The sequence below is a fragment of the Brachypodium distachyon genome, chromosome 2 (genome assembly GCF_000005505.3).
Source record: "Brachypodium distachyon strain Bd21 chromosome 2, Brachypodium_distachyon_v3.0, whole genome shotgun sequence".
NCBI lineage: Eukaryota > Viridiplantae > Streptophyta > Magnoliopsida > Poales > Poaceae > Brachypodium > Brachypodium distachyon.
The window spans coordinates 10,950,630-10,966,494 of record NC_016132.3 but is presented as its reverse complement, the minus strand read 5'-3'; the positions used below and the strand labels follow the sequence as shown (position 1 = coordinate 10,966,494).

The following is a 15,865-nucleotide window of genomic DNA, read 5'->3' as shown; positions in this document are numbered from 1 at the left end:
TTTTATTTTATTTTGTGAGTAGTTGATACTCACACTAGGCCACATTTTTTATGGATCGGAGGGAGTAGTGTCCTTTGATGTGTAGTGACGAGCGATTAAGAAACTAATTTGTGTATAAAGTTATTAAACATGCGCTTATGTGAGAACCCGAAATTAACTTCCAGAACCCCCCTATGCTAAGTTTCATCAGTTTAGGATCAAGCTAATGAACACAGGCGAAATGACTAACATTGCACAACACTTAAGATAAAACAAAACTTTATTATTAATATACCCAATGGCTTACAAAGTGTAATGTCTCGTGACATTGTTATAATCAGAAAACAGCGGAAGTAAAATGCGTAGCGACTCCATCTCAGCCACAGGCAGTTGATGTAGTCCTCATGACCTCACTCCTTAGATCCTCCTAGTATTCACAATCGGCATCCTTATCTTCAGGACCTCTGTACAACAACAACAAAAGCAATGCGATGAGTACATTACGTACTCAGCGTGCCCCCTCTGGGACCCCTGATAACTATATGTTGGCTTCAAAGGAAGGCTATATGGTTCTTTTGCATAAAAGTGGGTTTATTTGAAATACTACCATACTTTTGATGAAGGCGGTTTTGATAAAAACAAGTTTATCTCCAAAGCATTATCCAACAACGTGAGGGTCCTCGACCACTCACCCAAATGCTCAATTCCAGCAAAAAGTCCGAGAGGGAGGAAGGAAGGGAAAGAAGACAGGTCCCGTATGTCAAGAAAGATTCATGGGTCGTCCATGACTGTGGACACGACTATTCGAATAGTTTTACACTCTGCAGAGGTCGTACGCTGTACCCACATGACACGATCTCGCCCGGTGCCTAACCAGCGGCCTTTGGTGAATACACACACAAATGTGTACCGACAGCGAGTCGTGACAAGGTCTTTCAAAAGAACATACTCAATGTAACACGCCCACTAGGTTTCAACACGGAAGGACATCGTCTGGCGATTCACAGTCCGGGCCCCCCTTTTGTGCCGAGGGCGCCCTATCTCAGGCGACACCCCATGAGCGGTACGACTATGACAACACTAAGCATGAACTCCCTACTAAACCAAGCCAGAGCCCATATAGCATGTGGCCGCATGGTTGTCACAATCTTCAAATTCAAGACTTATTAGGCCTCATCCGCTACGGGCAGCTAATTGCTCCCACATAGTCTAGCAATTGCTCCTTCAACTAAATGATCCAGCTGCCGCCCGCACCAGTTGTATGGTAAGTTTCACCCAGAGTAGGTAGAGAGAGTAGGAGATTTCAAGAAGAGGGACTACACCCAGCTCAACGAGCTCAACAATTTTCAGCAATGATATCATCGATCCGAAGATCACATAGAATCCTCGAATTGGCAAAAGAGTGATTCCTAATGAATAATATAAGCAAGGCTAAGCATTTCTACTCTACAAGATTATTATATAAAACTACTCCAAGTATCAAAGAAATGGCGACAAGCAGATCATGGCAAAGTGTCAATCGACACGCCAGTTACAGGAATAAAATAGCATGCATGTTTATAAAACAATAAAATAACTAACTAATGCCCATTTGAAAACATAGGATAAATATGATCCCAGAACGAGGGACATAGCTTGATTGGTCATACCCTTTATGAAGTAATAAATATTATGTTACACCATATAGTGACATCGCTACTAACCATATAACTCAAACATAAATGTAAACAGTCACAAAACAATACACCTTATCATGCTAGTTTGCAAGCATCAAACAACTCCTATCATACTAGTGATACAAACAAGAAACATAATGAATCTAGCAATGATAACAAAGATAAGAGCCTGACAAGAGCTAAGATAAATCTCTATGCAAGATAAAGCTATACATGGATTTATAGTTCTAGATCAAGACAAATGATTGAACACATAACATGCTAACAATTGATAAACATATGTCATGCAAACACCAGCTGATAGAAGACTATCAAAGCATGTCGTACACAATTATATAATAATGAGGAAGCAAGTATATGATCTATATTAGTAACATGAGCATAGTAACACATAATAGATGCATCTTAGCTATATGCAATGCACCACAGGGTGATGGAACACATATGCATTGAGATAAGTAGAACTTACACTAGAGGTACAAGGAACAATTAGAATTTAGCAACAGTATAACTTCCAAATGTGCATGATGACAAATGCATAGTAAATACTAAGCATACAAGCATATCATAATACTTGGAGAATCATACGAGGCAACAACTATGAGCGAATGGCACATAAAGACAACATAGTATATTAGTACGCAATGGAAAACAAATAGGCATAATACTACCTAACGCATATGTAAACAAGGTAGCAATAATAAATAAGCAATCATGCAATGGCATGAACATACACACCATACATGCACTAAGCAATATGGAGTGCTACTGAACAAGTAAAGAGAATCAATCACTAGGTAGCATATAAGAGAATAATCAACTACGAACATGTATCACTAGCAAGCAAAAGATTGACGATGGATGGCATACGATAGTAAGCTAGTAATATCAACGTCCTAGGAAGCATATATCATACAAGGATAGTAAACTAAGCATCTAGCAACTCTTATATACATCCTAGTGGTGAACCTTTGGATAGAGCAATCAAAACATGTTATGAAGTGCAACATGGAAAGCAATCAAGACATGATTTGCATAAACTTGTTATAAACATAAACTAGGAAGCTAGCAAGTATGTTACACATGACACACACATTAAGAATACAAGCATGTGAATGTAATAAAATACATGCACGACCAAGCAAGCTAGCATATGGTACTATAGATGCATTGACAAGAGATAACCAGCTTATTATAGCACACAAAGCATTTCAATATGAACATCAAACGGAACAAATCACAGGAAGACAAGGACAATACAACATGGCAAAGTTACTGGATTAAAGCACTAATGCACATACGTAAATCTAGCTAACAAGAGACAAGTATAGAATAATAATATAACACATGTTCCAAGCAACAAAAATGTACTTCAACTAAGCATGACATGGACAATACTAATGTTCTGATAAAACATTCATGGAGTATTGGAACAATATAAGAACTAAACTATAGCAAAATGCATTGCAATCATATAAGCTAACTCTATGCAAGATAAGCAATGATTATATGAAACTCCCAAGCAACATACTATTGTTCCGTAAACAACAACTACAAACCCAAGCGAGATAATAACAACAATACATGTTATGATACAACAACCGAAAATAAGCTTACCACCAAATGCATAGAGAAATTCTACAAACTATATACTAAGCACTTGAGCATGACATAAACCATGATATATAGGTGTATCAAGCAATCAAGGAAACTAAACCATTGTGATAAACACATCAAGCTTACATACTAGTGACCTGGAATTTGACTCATACAAAGATTAAGAAGTGATTGATGATAAGCCAGGACTTCAACCCAAAGCGATCACAGTGTGAGAACTGTGCGGGGTGATATGGTCCTAGAGAGCTTGGAGCGTCAACCCAAAGCGATCACAGTCATGGACTGTGTGGGGTGATATAGCTCGTATTTCCACAAGTCAAGCAGAGCGTCAACCCAAAGCGATCACAGTCATAGACCGTGCGGGGTTATATAGCTCCCAACTCCTTGACAAGGGAAATTGCTTACACACCATCATGTCACAACTTAATAAAGCATGAAACAAACTTCAAATCCTACATACACCGTGTGCGTTATAACCATACACGCAGCACACACGATGTATGTCACAAACAAGTATCATAACAATAACTCAAGGCAAGCGTGCATGGCCATGAATACATAATAAACAAGCAATACATGCTACTAAACAAATCTAATAAATAGCTAGCCAAGTGATCAAAAAATTCTACAAACTTGACATACAACTCCTATGCATGTATATTAACTACACAAAACAAGGTATGACAAAAGTATTAACACAATTCAAATTCTATATGAATTTGACCCGATTTAGCACTGGTTTAAATCTAGTTTAAGTTCTACCCATTGGATTGGGAATCCGATTCCACCAGCAGGCCACTAAGGTCAAAGGGAAACTTTCTTAAGTTGGGGTTGAGCTCAGATTATGGACTGAACATGTAAGAGCATGGCAATACTGGTCATAGACAAGATGGTATTTAAGTTGTCGGAGCTCCGGTCATCAGATTGAGAATATGTTTGATGTTCTGAGCTTCTAGAGACGAGTGGCACGAAGTGACATGAATGGATTTGACAGTAACAAAATATAGGATGTGTATGGCATGACCGTGTCGGTCAGGATCGGCATGGATTTGAGAACACGTGGCCAAAACAAATAATTGAACAGGATGTCATGTCTAGGACTTAGAACAGATATAGATGAGTCGATGTATAAAAGGAATCTGGACAGGACTCACCAACGGTGACAATATCGTCCGGACAAGCGGCGGCCGGAGTCGAAGCAGATTCCAAATTCAGAGAGCTGTGGTCGACCGATGGAGAAATGAATCACCGGAATCAGTTCGTGGATCCATGGCGATGCTCCCGACGCGACGGTTCGGCCTTCGGTGCTCCGGTTCGCTCGAATCGGGTGGCGGGGTCCATGGCCACCAGTGGCGCTAGGGCAGAGGAGGGCTCCATGGCAGAGTGCAGGGGCTTGTGGTGCAGTGCAGGAGGAGACAAGGCAGAGGAGGCTGGGCGATTTTGTGGATGCGGCGACGTTTCGCGTGGCTCAAATATGGCGTTGCAGAGTGCAGGAGAGGAGGCGGCGGTGCTTGCGTTTCTGGAGCTGCTGCTGGTGCTCGTGAAAGAAGAAAGAATCAGGGAGTCGAGCAGGCGTGCGTGCAAGACAGGAGCAGGGTTGGGCTGTTGCCTGGATGATGGGCTAGCTGCTGGCCCAAGCGTGAGGAGAGAAAGAAAAGAATAGGAAGACTAGCTGGGCTAAGGGAAGGTGCAGCATAAGGCAAAGAAAAGAGAGAAAAAGGAGAGGAAGATGGACTGCGACCAAGAGAACAGGAAAATGTCTTTTCCAAAAAAATAAAATAGTGAAACTTCATAAACCTCCAAATAGAATGAAACGAGCTCAGAAATTCCAAATTGCATATTTTAATACGCCGAATCGAAATAAAGTACCAGCAAACCAAAATAACCAGCCTGTTATTTTGAATTCTATCATGTATGTAGAATTTATCAACTGAACCAACATACTGTATTTTATAATTGTTTTAAAACGCACTAAGCAAGGTTAGATTTCACATTATATTGATTTTGCTGGATATTTTCTCCAAGTTTAGCCCTAGTATTGTGTGTAATAAAAAAGGGCTTCTCCAAACCCCAGAGCCTGGCAAAGTGGCAATCGCAAAGAGCTGCTCTCCTCTCGTTCCATCCAAAATGACATCCGCCTGCCTCTCTCTCCGTTCTCCGGCCTCCTCCCCCTTCCCCTCGGCCGCCGGAGTCGGCAGCTGCGTCCGCTGGGCCCAACCATTGCCCCCCAAACTCTTCCGCTCGGCGCTCCCGCCAGCCGCCATGCCCGCAGTGCCCCGGAGGCTCCTTCTGCCGGCCGCTGCCGGTATTTGGGACTTCCTCTCCGGCGGAGCAAGCGGCGCAGCCGCCGCGTCCCTCGCAGTTCGGCGAGGTATGCAGCTATTTAAGCAGGTCAGGGGATAACAAAACCTAATTCTACGCTTTTTCGCCAACTCTGTTCCCGTAATTACAGAGGAGCTCCTCGCCCCATGCCCCGCTCCATCTACTATTTGGCCATTGCAGGGAGATGTGGCTGGCTCAGTGGCGGAGTTCGATCGGGCGATTGAGTTGGATCCGCGGCAGAAAGCATGTATGGATGTGCACTAACCTACCCTAGCCAGACTCCTGCTTCTTATCGATTCGGTTGAAGAAGATTACTAACCAACCGGGGCCATGTGTGTGTTTTCAGATCTCTGGCAAAGGGGGTTATCATTGTACTATCTGGACAGGTGCATAAGCATGATCAAATGAGTAATCAGGCTCGTGAGGTTTGGAGTTATCCATCGTTTTAGTGTTTGGACACTTGGATTAGGTTCGAAGAAGGCGCAGAGCAGTTCAGGCTGGATGTTGCTGCCAACCCCAATGACACGGAGGAGTCGATATGGTGCTTTCTCTGTGAAGCTCAGCTGTATGGAGTAGAAGAAGCAAGGAAACGCTTCTTGGAGGCAAGTTCTCAGACTGAATGTTTCCTTTGCAGCTAATGTCTTCATGTAAGATGCATCAGTGAAGAATTTCGAGAACTTCTTCTTTCAATTTTGTGATACCAACTTAAAAATTTACACCTGACAACCAACCTGCTCACATGAGAGCTACCGATGTGAATTAACCGAATGACGATTGAGCTGCATTGGTACAAGTATATTAGCAAATAAAGTAGCAAACAAAAAAGCACTGCACCTTCGACACACACTGAATAATACACATGGACGAAATCTCAATTTTTTGGTAGGGATGCCGGACATAATATCTCCCGCATTATGAACTTTTGGTACTATTCACATTTTTAAATTGTTGAAAAATAAGGGGCTGCAGGCTCCACTATGCACCAAAGTGTTGGCGCTGAATAATTATCACTGATAAAACTTAAACTTTATGTGAATTCCCATTTTCAGGTCGGTTTAGATGGAAGACCTGTAATGCGTGCAGCTTACGCGATGTTTAAAGATGGTGGGGACCCTGAAAAGGTGATTTATTTGAAGTACATTATATATACATATATCTAATCTCTGTCCTAAGAAATTTCTGTGGAATATTACTTCTCATGGTTTCCATGTCTCCAGCTGGCTTCAAACTTTTCTAGCAGCTCTGATGGTGAACTCTTCTATGCATCGTTATATGCTGGACTTTACCATGAGTCGCAGGTATAATCGCACGATCTCTCTGGTCATTTATGTTCATCTTCTTAGGGTATTTTGCAGCTTTTGTAATACTTGTAGCTGAACTAATCTGCTACAGCAGGTATTTTCAACATTGTGTTTTATTCGTTTATAGCATGGCATCAAGACATCTTTAGTTTGTGTGTTTTACCTTTGTTTGTATGCCTGTCTCAGTTGGCAGATTACAATTAAGTATAAATAAATTCCAGTTAACCACATCTATGTGAAAATGCAGTTCATTATAGTAGTTTGTGTTACAACTGCAACGAAGTAATGTTTTAATAAACTTGATAACTCTCACAGATGGTCACTGACTTACCATACTCAAAGCTACCCTTATTTCTTGGACATTCTAACGATCAGATTATTTACTGACTTCATTCCATACTGAACAGAAGAATGCGGACTCTGCAAAATCTCACATTGTTGCTGCATGCAAGTCACGATATGGATCAAGGTACTGATTTCCTTTTCTGTAGACCTGGTTTAGAGTTCAGACACACTGGACTGACATATCAGACAAACTTAACTAACAGTATACTTCTTGGTTTAGGTCCGGTGATTACATGGCTTCTCTTGCATTAGTTCATTGCCAGTGCCGCAACTGGACTCTTGAAGGACAGGAATCGTGACATACAGATTGTGTAATCATTGTCATTGGAGCCAGTAAATAGACTGCACCTTAGCTATATTCCTCCATAGCACAGAATGTGGGACGTACATATATGGGATTGGAGTTCTGATTCTTATTTATTAAAGACTTTCGAGGTAATATACCATCTTAATATACTTGCAGCTTCTAACATTAAGTCATTCATCAATCATTGGCGGATTTTCATTACATGACTGGCAGCAAATTTATGGGGTTCGTACTAACATTATCGTTTTCTTGATAAAATATAAGAAGATACAAAAAAAATTTAGGAACTGCTAGCTGGAATGGGAACAAATATGTTTTGCTGTATTGCGTTCCATGAAGCAGATTGTATGAGTTTTCCACAATCTTCTTTGTTATCATGTATCTAAGAGATTGATCTGAATTAAATTGTACTCATATGCAAGTACTTTCTGATAAGAAATCACTATCTAAATTACGACAAAGATTTTGTTTGTTGTTGTCTTCATATCGGAGCAATTGATAACCTATTGGCCTCGGAAGTAGGGCTATCAATGAATCAAAGCTCGGTTCAAACAAAGCTCGTAAAGCCTGGTTATTGGAAAAAAATATCATTGTCTACTAGCATAAACATGGAGTCTGCACGAGAAAGCTGGAACAGGTTTGTGCTCGGTTGGACCAAACAAGTGTGCTACATGAAAACGAATTTCATGTATATGATTATTGTAAGTTTGATAAAGTTTGAGTAGACAATCTATTACTTACTAAATCACATTACGGGCTAACTAAAAAAAGGGACCTGACCAAGCATGGATTTTCATTGACTTAGTCTCTTCGATGTGGAATGAGTGGCCCGATCCATATAGGGATTTATGTGTATCTCAACAGGAGCCCCCTCGATCTAGAGTCATCGGAGAAGTCTTTTGGTCATTATTTACACATCCTCGAGCTTATCCTTTGAGTATCTTGGAAATTCAAGGGGTCTCTCTTGATTATCCTCTATGAATCCAAGGGAATCCTCAGATTTAATGGAAATCCCAGGGAATTCTCCTTATCATCCTAGTAATTTTTTTATTTTGTAAGTCCTAATGAATTTTCTTTGTCATCCTAGGATTTGCTGGAGATCCTAGAGAACTCTTTTTAACCACCCTAGGATTTTCTTTAAAACCCTGGGATTTTTCTTGATCATCCTGATATTTCTTAGAAATCCTAGGGAGTTTTCTCGGCCATCCTAGAATTTTCTAGAAACTGCAGGGAATTTTCTTGGTCCTCACAGGACATTTTGGGAATCCCTTAAAATTTTCTCGATCATCCTATGATTTATTAGAAATCCCACAGGCATGAAGGGACGGTTCCACATGTGGATAAATAAATACACCCATGCAAGATTCAATCTATTCGAATAGCCGCATCCACGGTTATGGACACTTAGTGATCTTTGCTTGAATTAGACAACTTGAACAAGGTATAAAATTTGCAAATAACACTGTCGCTACAAATGGCTTCCTCAAGGTGGAACGAGGGGGTGTTTGTAGTAGTGTGTTATTGTGGTGAGCTTAAGGTAGAGAGTACTCAAAGTTCGCTCATGTTACCTCTTTCAAAACTACTTTGTCATTTTCAAGTTAGTAGTTTATCTTAAAAAGGTCGAAACTAGCTTTCTACTTCAACTAGTCAACATAAAGCCCTTGTACTTCTGCTGCATCTATTACTACTTTGATGTAAGTCTTGTGGAGTAGTTTTATACTTATTTTCCTTTATAAATGATTTCGGTTAATCTTTTTTAAGGAGATTTCGGTTAATCGAAGAGGATATTTTCTTGATCATCCTAGGATTGTTAGAAATCCTAGGGATTTTCTGCAAATCCCAAAGATTTTTGTCCATCATTGTAGGATTCATCGAAGATCCTGTTTTTTGTGATTTTTCAGAGATTTACTAGCTATTTCTTTGAATTTTGGCTTCCTTTGGAACTTATTTACGGTTATTCCATAGCTCATGGGTGTTCTGGCGAGTTTCCAGACCCTCAGGGTTTGTTTTATACTTTTGCATTTTTCTGGGGGCTTTTTCAAACTTTGATAAACAGGGTGGTCGAATGATTGCTCGGGCCTAAAAAATTATCCAAAAATCACCTTCCTGATGATCGTGACTTGTTGGCCGGCTCGACGACTTGGATAGGCGTCACGGGCCTTGGCCCTCAACGTTAGCTTCGTGCTTTCATCAATGAGTTCATCATCATCAAGAACAAAAGGACATTAAACGAGTTCATACATTTCAACAAAAGGACATTCAGCGAGTTCATACATTTCAACAAAAGGACATTCAGCGAGTTCATACATACCTTAACCTGATACCTTAAACCTAGCTAAGAGTGAATTCCTGTTTTTTGACAGTTTTGACTCCATTGAGTGAGATTTTTGTTTTTTGATCCATTTAGCAAAAGTTTTGCCACAAATGACCCCATTTAATTATTATTTTTAGTAAATGGAATTCACTCAAAAATCCCCCAAAGGATGCACCTAGTATTCTCTTCCCGCAAAAGATATCGTACAGATGAAAACGAATGCCCTTTTTTTTATGTCCTCATGAGGATGAACTTGTTTGGACATACCGGGCTTTTGTGACAGACTTCAGAAATGGCTGAATTTGCATGATAGCAATTAGCAAAGGACGCTAGCGCACGCCTAAGCTAGATCTTAGATGCAGTATGTGTATATCGTACTCGCATTCAGCACAAATCTATTGGCCGAATCAATCAGCCAGGATGGACAAGAAGGCGTCTTCTCGAACAAGCACGGGCGACGGCAAGCAGTTAGAGCTAGCACCACCGTCAGCCTGTTTCTTGGCCGGCCAAGCGATGGACCATTGTAGCGTCAGGTATTCGATCGTCACACAGCTGATCCGTACTGCCTTCTTGTGCACCCGTGCGGCCGAGCGAAGCCACCAGCCTGAACGGCTCCTCCGGTCGCCTCGTGGCCCGAATCATCTCCAGCTCCACCGTCCAAATATCTCTCAGGCTTGACATCATAGATCGATTGATCGTGCGCGTATGCAACTTTGAAGAAGCGAATGAACGGTCAAGCTGAGCTACGACGGTGACAAAGGAGTGCGAATTCAGATCGAACGGAGATATCCGGAGACTGGAGTGGCTAGAGCGAGACACTTTATATAGAGTTCCTTGAATGTACAGATCGATACATTTATACAAGTGAGGGCTACTTTAATGAGATTTTCATTTTTTGAGTGGATTCCGTTTACTAAAAAATAAAATAAATGGGGTCATTTGTGGGAAAGCTTTTGCTAAATGGGATAAAAAATGAAAATCTCACTAAATGGGGTCAAAACTGTAAAAAAAAACTAGATCTTGGGGTCAAAAATGAAATTCACTCCCTAACGCCGCGTCGTCAATTTGCTCCTTGTCTCCCTCCTCGTCAGAGTTGGAGGAGATGCAGATGAGAGTATGCATCTCCCCCTCCGAGCTCCAGCGATCCACCCCCCCCCCCCCCCTCCCCGAGGTTGTCAGACGGCACGACAGACTGCGGTCCGTGCCTTGTCGATCTGGTTGCAGCTGTCCCGTTTTGCGTCGAAACTAGCCTTGGAGAGCGCGAGGGCTGCACGCAGCCTCTTCGCCGGAGTCGTCCTCGTCAGAGGAGGCAGCGGGTAAATGGGGCAGCGGATCGGAAGCTCCCTGTCTGCAGCCTTGGTGACGAAGGGTTAACTTCGGCAATGTCCATATTAGTGAACTTGTGTTCAGGAAAGCTATGTGTGTGTTGGCGAACCCGTAGGCTTACAAGCAAGGGGAGGCGAAGATTTACCCAGGTTCAGGGCCCTCGAAAGGTAATACCCATATGTCCTGCTTGTCTAATCCGTAATGATGAGTCGATTACAAGGTTGCCGTCGAGGCGTAAAGCTCAGATTGGATCTGGCGAGTGCGTCTAGGCAGCTTATATGAGAGATAGGCTGATCTTGGCTACTCGTCATGATCCTTTATATATGCAGGAGTCCAGGTCTCGGGTAGAGTCCAAGTCAATCACACCATGAAGATATACTATAATTAAGCTTCTTTATCTTGAGCCGCAAAGTTAGACGTATGGACTCCTGGAGTCGTAGTAGACTTCTACATGGGCCCCAACTAGCCCATGGCGGGTATCCTTCGAGTATGTGGTTAGTCATAACCATGTCACTTGGCGGTGGCACGACGCTCCTCCTCGCGGCGACGGGAGGGGAGGTACTCGGGAAGCCCTTGCCTCCGTGCTGCCTCTGACCGGACGCAACCGGATATATCGTGCGGGAAAGATAAAATGAGGACATATGAGCCGGGCCGATATAAGGTACTCCCTCCGTTCCTTAAAAAATGTCATGTTAGTTTTCATTAAGACAAAGCTTTGATCATAAATTACTATGTTAAAGTGTGATTTATATGACATGAAACCACAAGTATCATGAAATACTTTTGATAACGAATCTAGCGATACTAATTTCATGTCATATAAACCACACCTTGGCATAATAATTTATGGTTAAAGCCTTGTCTTAATGAAAGCTAATATGCCAATTTTTATGGAACGGATGGAGCATTTGTTCGGTACAATTTTTCATGCAAAACCAGTAAAATTTTACGGGTTGGGCCAGGGATAGAGATGCTCTAAGTCGAACGTATGTAGCTGTTGCAGGTAAATCAACATGACATTTGTGATTGTAAAAGAAAATGACATTTGTGGAGCAAACTAGCTTCCGCCGACCACTGGATCTTTGCATATTTTATCTCGAGACGGTGACGGGATATTCCACTGGTTTCTCGGTGCGCCAATTAACGTTTGTTCCTTTCGACGACTAAAACATGCTACTAGCAACTACCAGTACATAGCAGCTGAAGATGAAACAAATGGTTGCAACTAGCAAGCTGAACAACTACATCAATTGTATTGGTTGGATATTATGCGTAGGTTGACAATGCCCAATCAATGGCAGATCGGCAGAGGTGGTATACGTACACGTCTACGTCATGTGACCACTTTCCTAAGCCATGTGCCATATAGCAAAGAGGGGAGGTTTCTTATTGTTGCTTTTGCGACACCTTTTTCTTATGCTTTGCCATTGTTTTTTCACAGCATATTGGTGTGGGTAAATGATCTTAGCTCTCTCCCCCGTAGAATAATGCACAACGAAAACATATACAGTAGTAAGTATAAGGTTATTCAGACTTGAATGAACTGAAACAAAAAAATAAATTACCTTTATTATTATTATCACCTTTGTTTTAGAATGACGAGGGATGACGTTTCCTTTTCATCATCAATCCCTCGTATAAGGGGCAACATCGATGTGCATTGAAAGAACAAAAGAAGGCAAAAAAATAAAATGAAAAGCACCAAAAGATACATGTGCGAGGGGTGACATCAACGGACCTCTGATCACATGGAGCCTACCACAATCACAGACCGATAAGGTTGACACAATGAAGATCCACGGTACGACGCCACAGAGGGCCAAGGGGCAGATCAGATGGGCACCAATCCACCCTGCCCCTCACAATATCACATCATCTGGAGATAGGAGGTCCCTCCATCCCCTATCTCATCCTGACGAACAATGGAACTATTTGATTGGACCAGAACCATCCGACGGTGAGCATGCTTTTGTATGTATGTACATTTTGTGCATTGGGACTAGGCAGCACAATGATCTGTCAGCCATGTAGCAATGTGGATGGAGGTGGGGAAGACAATGTCATTAGCAACAATGCAGCCTCCTCCACCCCCATTAGGAGCTTCCTTTCTTGGACTACCTGCAAGTTGCTGCTACCGCTGCTGCTGTTGCTGTTGCTGGTGCTGTCTTTTACTTCAGCTGTTATTGCTTCCTCGCCGTTATGTTGCTGCTGCCGAGGAGGTGGCTCCTTCTGATCAAGGCTAAGGTCTTGCCTCTTCTTTTTCCTGTACCGTATCCCACAAGCGTTGCACAGAGACTGAGGTCGCCAATGAAAATTGAAAGAGTTAGAAGAAGGCGACACTAAGCATCAAGATATCATTTACTGCTTGTCATCTTATCCCCCATGTATTTCAAGCGTACAAAAAAAAATTGGTGCTAATGATGCCATCAGAAACACATTAGGGAGAATAGTCAAACTAGCAGAAGCGTAATGGATAAAGTATCTCTCCCCCTTTCTACACAATTGGCTTGGTGGTTAGCACTGTTGGAAGGAACACCTCACCTAACCACCAGGTTTCAATCAAACTGAATAGACAGAATAGGTCATCAAGACAAGTCATATTAGGATTCGACCAAAACCTAACCACAACCTGTCAAAGGAAAATTCCATCTTTCTCAAGCTCATTTCAAGTGAAAAAAACCCTATCAGTATTAGGAAACTTCAGGAACTTTCCTAAAGCATATCAGTTACAATGATTGTACTGACAACCAACTTCATAGGGAATCAATAACAGAAAGACCTGCTGCGCATAGATTAGCCATATATGGCCGAATGTGCTTCGACCTTTAGCTGGCTACGATTAAACAAGATACTAGATATTAAATGCACATAAATTTGACTCTGTCTTGCAGCTCTTGCTTTGGTTTTATCGTAACTGCTTTTGATCCGATTTAGTTCTCTTATTCAAATTGGTGAACTTCATTTAGCATTCGAAACCCACCAAAATCCATTGTTGTACCAAGATGCCTGAGAGAACTAGAACTTCTCTATGGAATAAATCGGATTAAGAAGACAAAACACTAGCCTAGAACAAAAAATAATCCTAAATTGCTGCAGGACACTAGTATCTTCTGATCAGATGAACATGAACAACGGGAACTAAAGTTTAAGTCTCATCTAATATAACAGAACTGATCTAATAACAAGCAACACAATCTATTCGCAGCACGAGCAGAGGCATGTAGGAGTACTAGTGATGAATCACGTTGTTCAAAACGATAAAATCAACTCTGCATCCATGAATCCCCAATCTGTTCGAGCCTGATCTTAACAAACAGTAGTGAAATAGCAGAGACGGAGGCGATCAAGCAAACGAGCACTTACCCTGCGCCCGGTTGGGCCGCCACGCCACATGGGCGTGGTGGTGGTGCGGCATTCGACGCAGCTCCTCCTTCCTTCCTCCACCACCCCGATCCCATCCACCTGCAAGGAGACCAAACTGAACGGATAAGGATCGAGCCAAGAGAGTCTATCCATCCAAAGATCAATCAGGAGAAGAACACGTGGGAGACGGCAGCTGAACAACGAAGGCCAAAGGGGGAGGAGAGCCGACGGAAGATGTACCTTCCGATCGGAGGAGCCCATCGGCGGCGCCGGCTGGATTGCAGATTACAGCGTACGTAGATCGGTGATCGGATTGGGTCGAGGAAAAATTTATTTTCTGTGTCCTGAAGCGTGTAGTGAAGAGGAGCAGTGTATTTTTTTTAGGAAGGGGAAGACGAGAATAAGAGAGGAGGCTTGGCTTGGCTAGTTGGCTTAGGCGGTCGCGGAGCAGGAGCGTGGAAGCAACGGAGGCAGTACGCGACAGCTAGGGGAGACGGTGACGTGGCGTTCCAGATTGGGTGACGAAAGATTGAACTAGTTTGTGTTTGCAGTAATTGTACGATGCAGGGAGTTGGCGGAGCTACGCTAAGATAGAAGCTGGGAGATGATGACTCAACAGTCTACTCCGTAGTAAGTTTGTTTTTTTATAAGAGTATTTAACTTTTATTTCTTTGACTTTTGGTTTTATTTAATTTTTATCTTTTTCTTTTTGACTTTTATATTTTAACTTGAAGCTTTTAATTTTGGACTTCCTTATTTTTCTTTTTTGCAAAAATTAAATTAAAAAACTAACCTCCCATGGGCGTTGACTTCCTTGATGTCCTCCTGGCGACGCATGGATCCGATCCTCCTGGTAGCGTGCGGCGGTGAGCTCCTTCCCGGCAGCGGACGACCGTGACAGTTCGCAGCGGTGTGGATCTGTACCCTCCTGATGGCGTACGGCAGATCCTTGTCGGCACGGATCCGGCCATCCACGTCCGGTGCGGCGACGGCTGCTAGCCATGTGGCGCATGGTGCGGTGAGCAAGAGGGAAAGAGAAGGCAGTGGTTGATGGAAGGAGTGGGCGAATGCCAGAGGCGTTTGCTGGAGTCGGCGGAGCGCCACCGACTGCCAACGTAGATTGCCGCTTGGGTTGGGAAAGTTCGGGAGACAAGAGATGAGGGGAGGAAGGAGGGAAATTATTGAGAACAGAAGAGGAGAGGAGGGGGATAGGGAATAATGGGAAAGAGACGTCGCCACGTGGAGCATAACAGCAACGGGAAAAGAGGCGTGTTGTGTTGACCTTCCACATGAGAGGCTTCTCGCAAAACAAGAC

The 15,865-nt window shown here is 42.6% G+C and overlaps 2 protein-coding genes and 1 long non-coding RNA gene across 4 annotated transcripts; 1 reads left to right on the top strand and 2 right to left on the bottom strand.

The window, feature by feature from the left end:
* Nucleotides 1-241: 241 nt before the first annotated feature.
* On the bottom strand, nt 242-5,063 carry LOC112271123. The gene is made up of 2 exons (XR_002964012.1): nt 4,427-5,063; nt 242-443 (listed from the first exon to the last, which is right to left on the bottom strand). It is a non-coding gene; the product is annotated as an uncharacterized LOC112271123 (long non-coding RNA).
* Nucleotides 5,064-5,338: 275 nt separating this feature from the next.
* Nucleotides 5,339-7,745, top strand: LOC100828287. Of its 2 annotated transcripts, none has more exons than XM_010232559.3 (8): nt 5,339-5,643; nt 5,725-5,841; nt 5,941-5,980; nt 6,064-6,196; nt 6,644-6,715; nt 6,812-6,892; nt 7,303-7,364; nt 7,461-7,745. In XM_010232559.3, exons 1-8 carry the CDS (start codon nt 5,400-5,402, stop codon nt 7,537-7,539), a joined length of 828 nt encoding a protein of 275 aa, XP_010230861.1. In that variant the 5' UTR covers nt 5,339-5,399; the 3' UTR covers nt 7,540-7,745. The 2 variants fall into 2 exon arrangements, with proteins under 2 accessions (XP_010230861.1, XP_003567661.1); XM_003567613.4 differs by having other exon boundaries at nt 5,340-5,663; nt 5,775-5,841; nt 7,461-7,679.
* Nucleotides 7,746-12,728: 4,983 nt separating this feature from the next.
* LOC100827983 (GATA transcription factor 23) lies at nt 12,729-14,998 on the bottom strand. Its single transcript, XM_003567612.4, has 3 exons — nt 14,791-14,998; nt 14,551-14,649; nt 12,729-13,482 (listed from the first exon to the last, which is right to left on the bottom strand). The coding sequence occupies exons 1-3, from the start codon at nt 14,809-14,811 to the stop codon at nt 13,207-13,209; spliced, it is 396 nt and encodes a 131-aa protein (XP_003567660.1). The 5' UTR covers nt 14,812-14,998; the 3' UTR covers nt 12,729-13,206.
* Nucleotides 14,999-15,865: the final 867 nt, after the last annotated feature.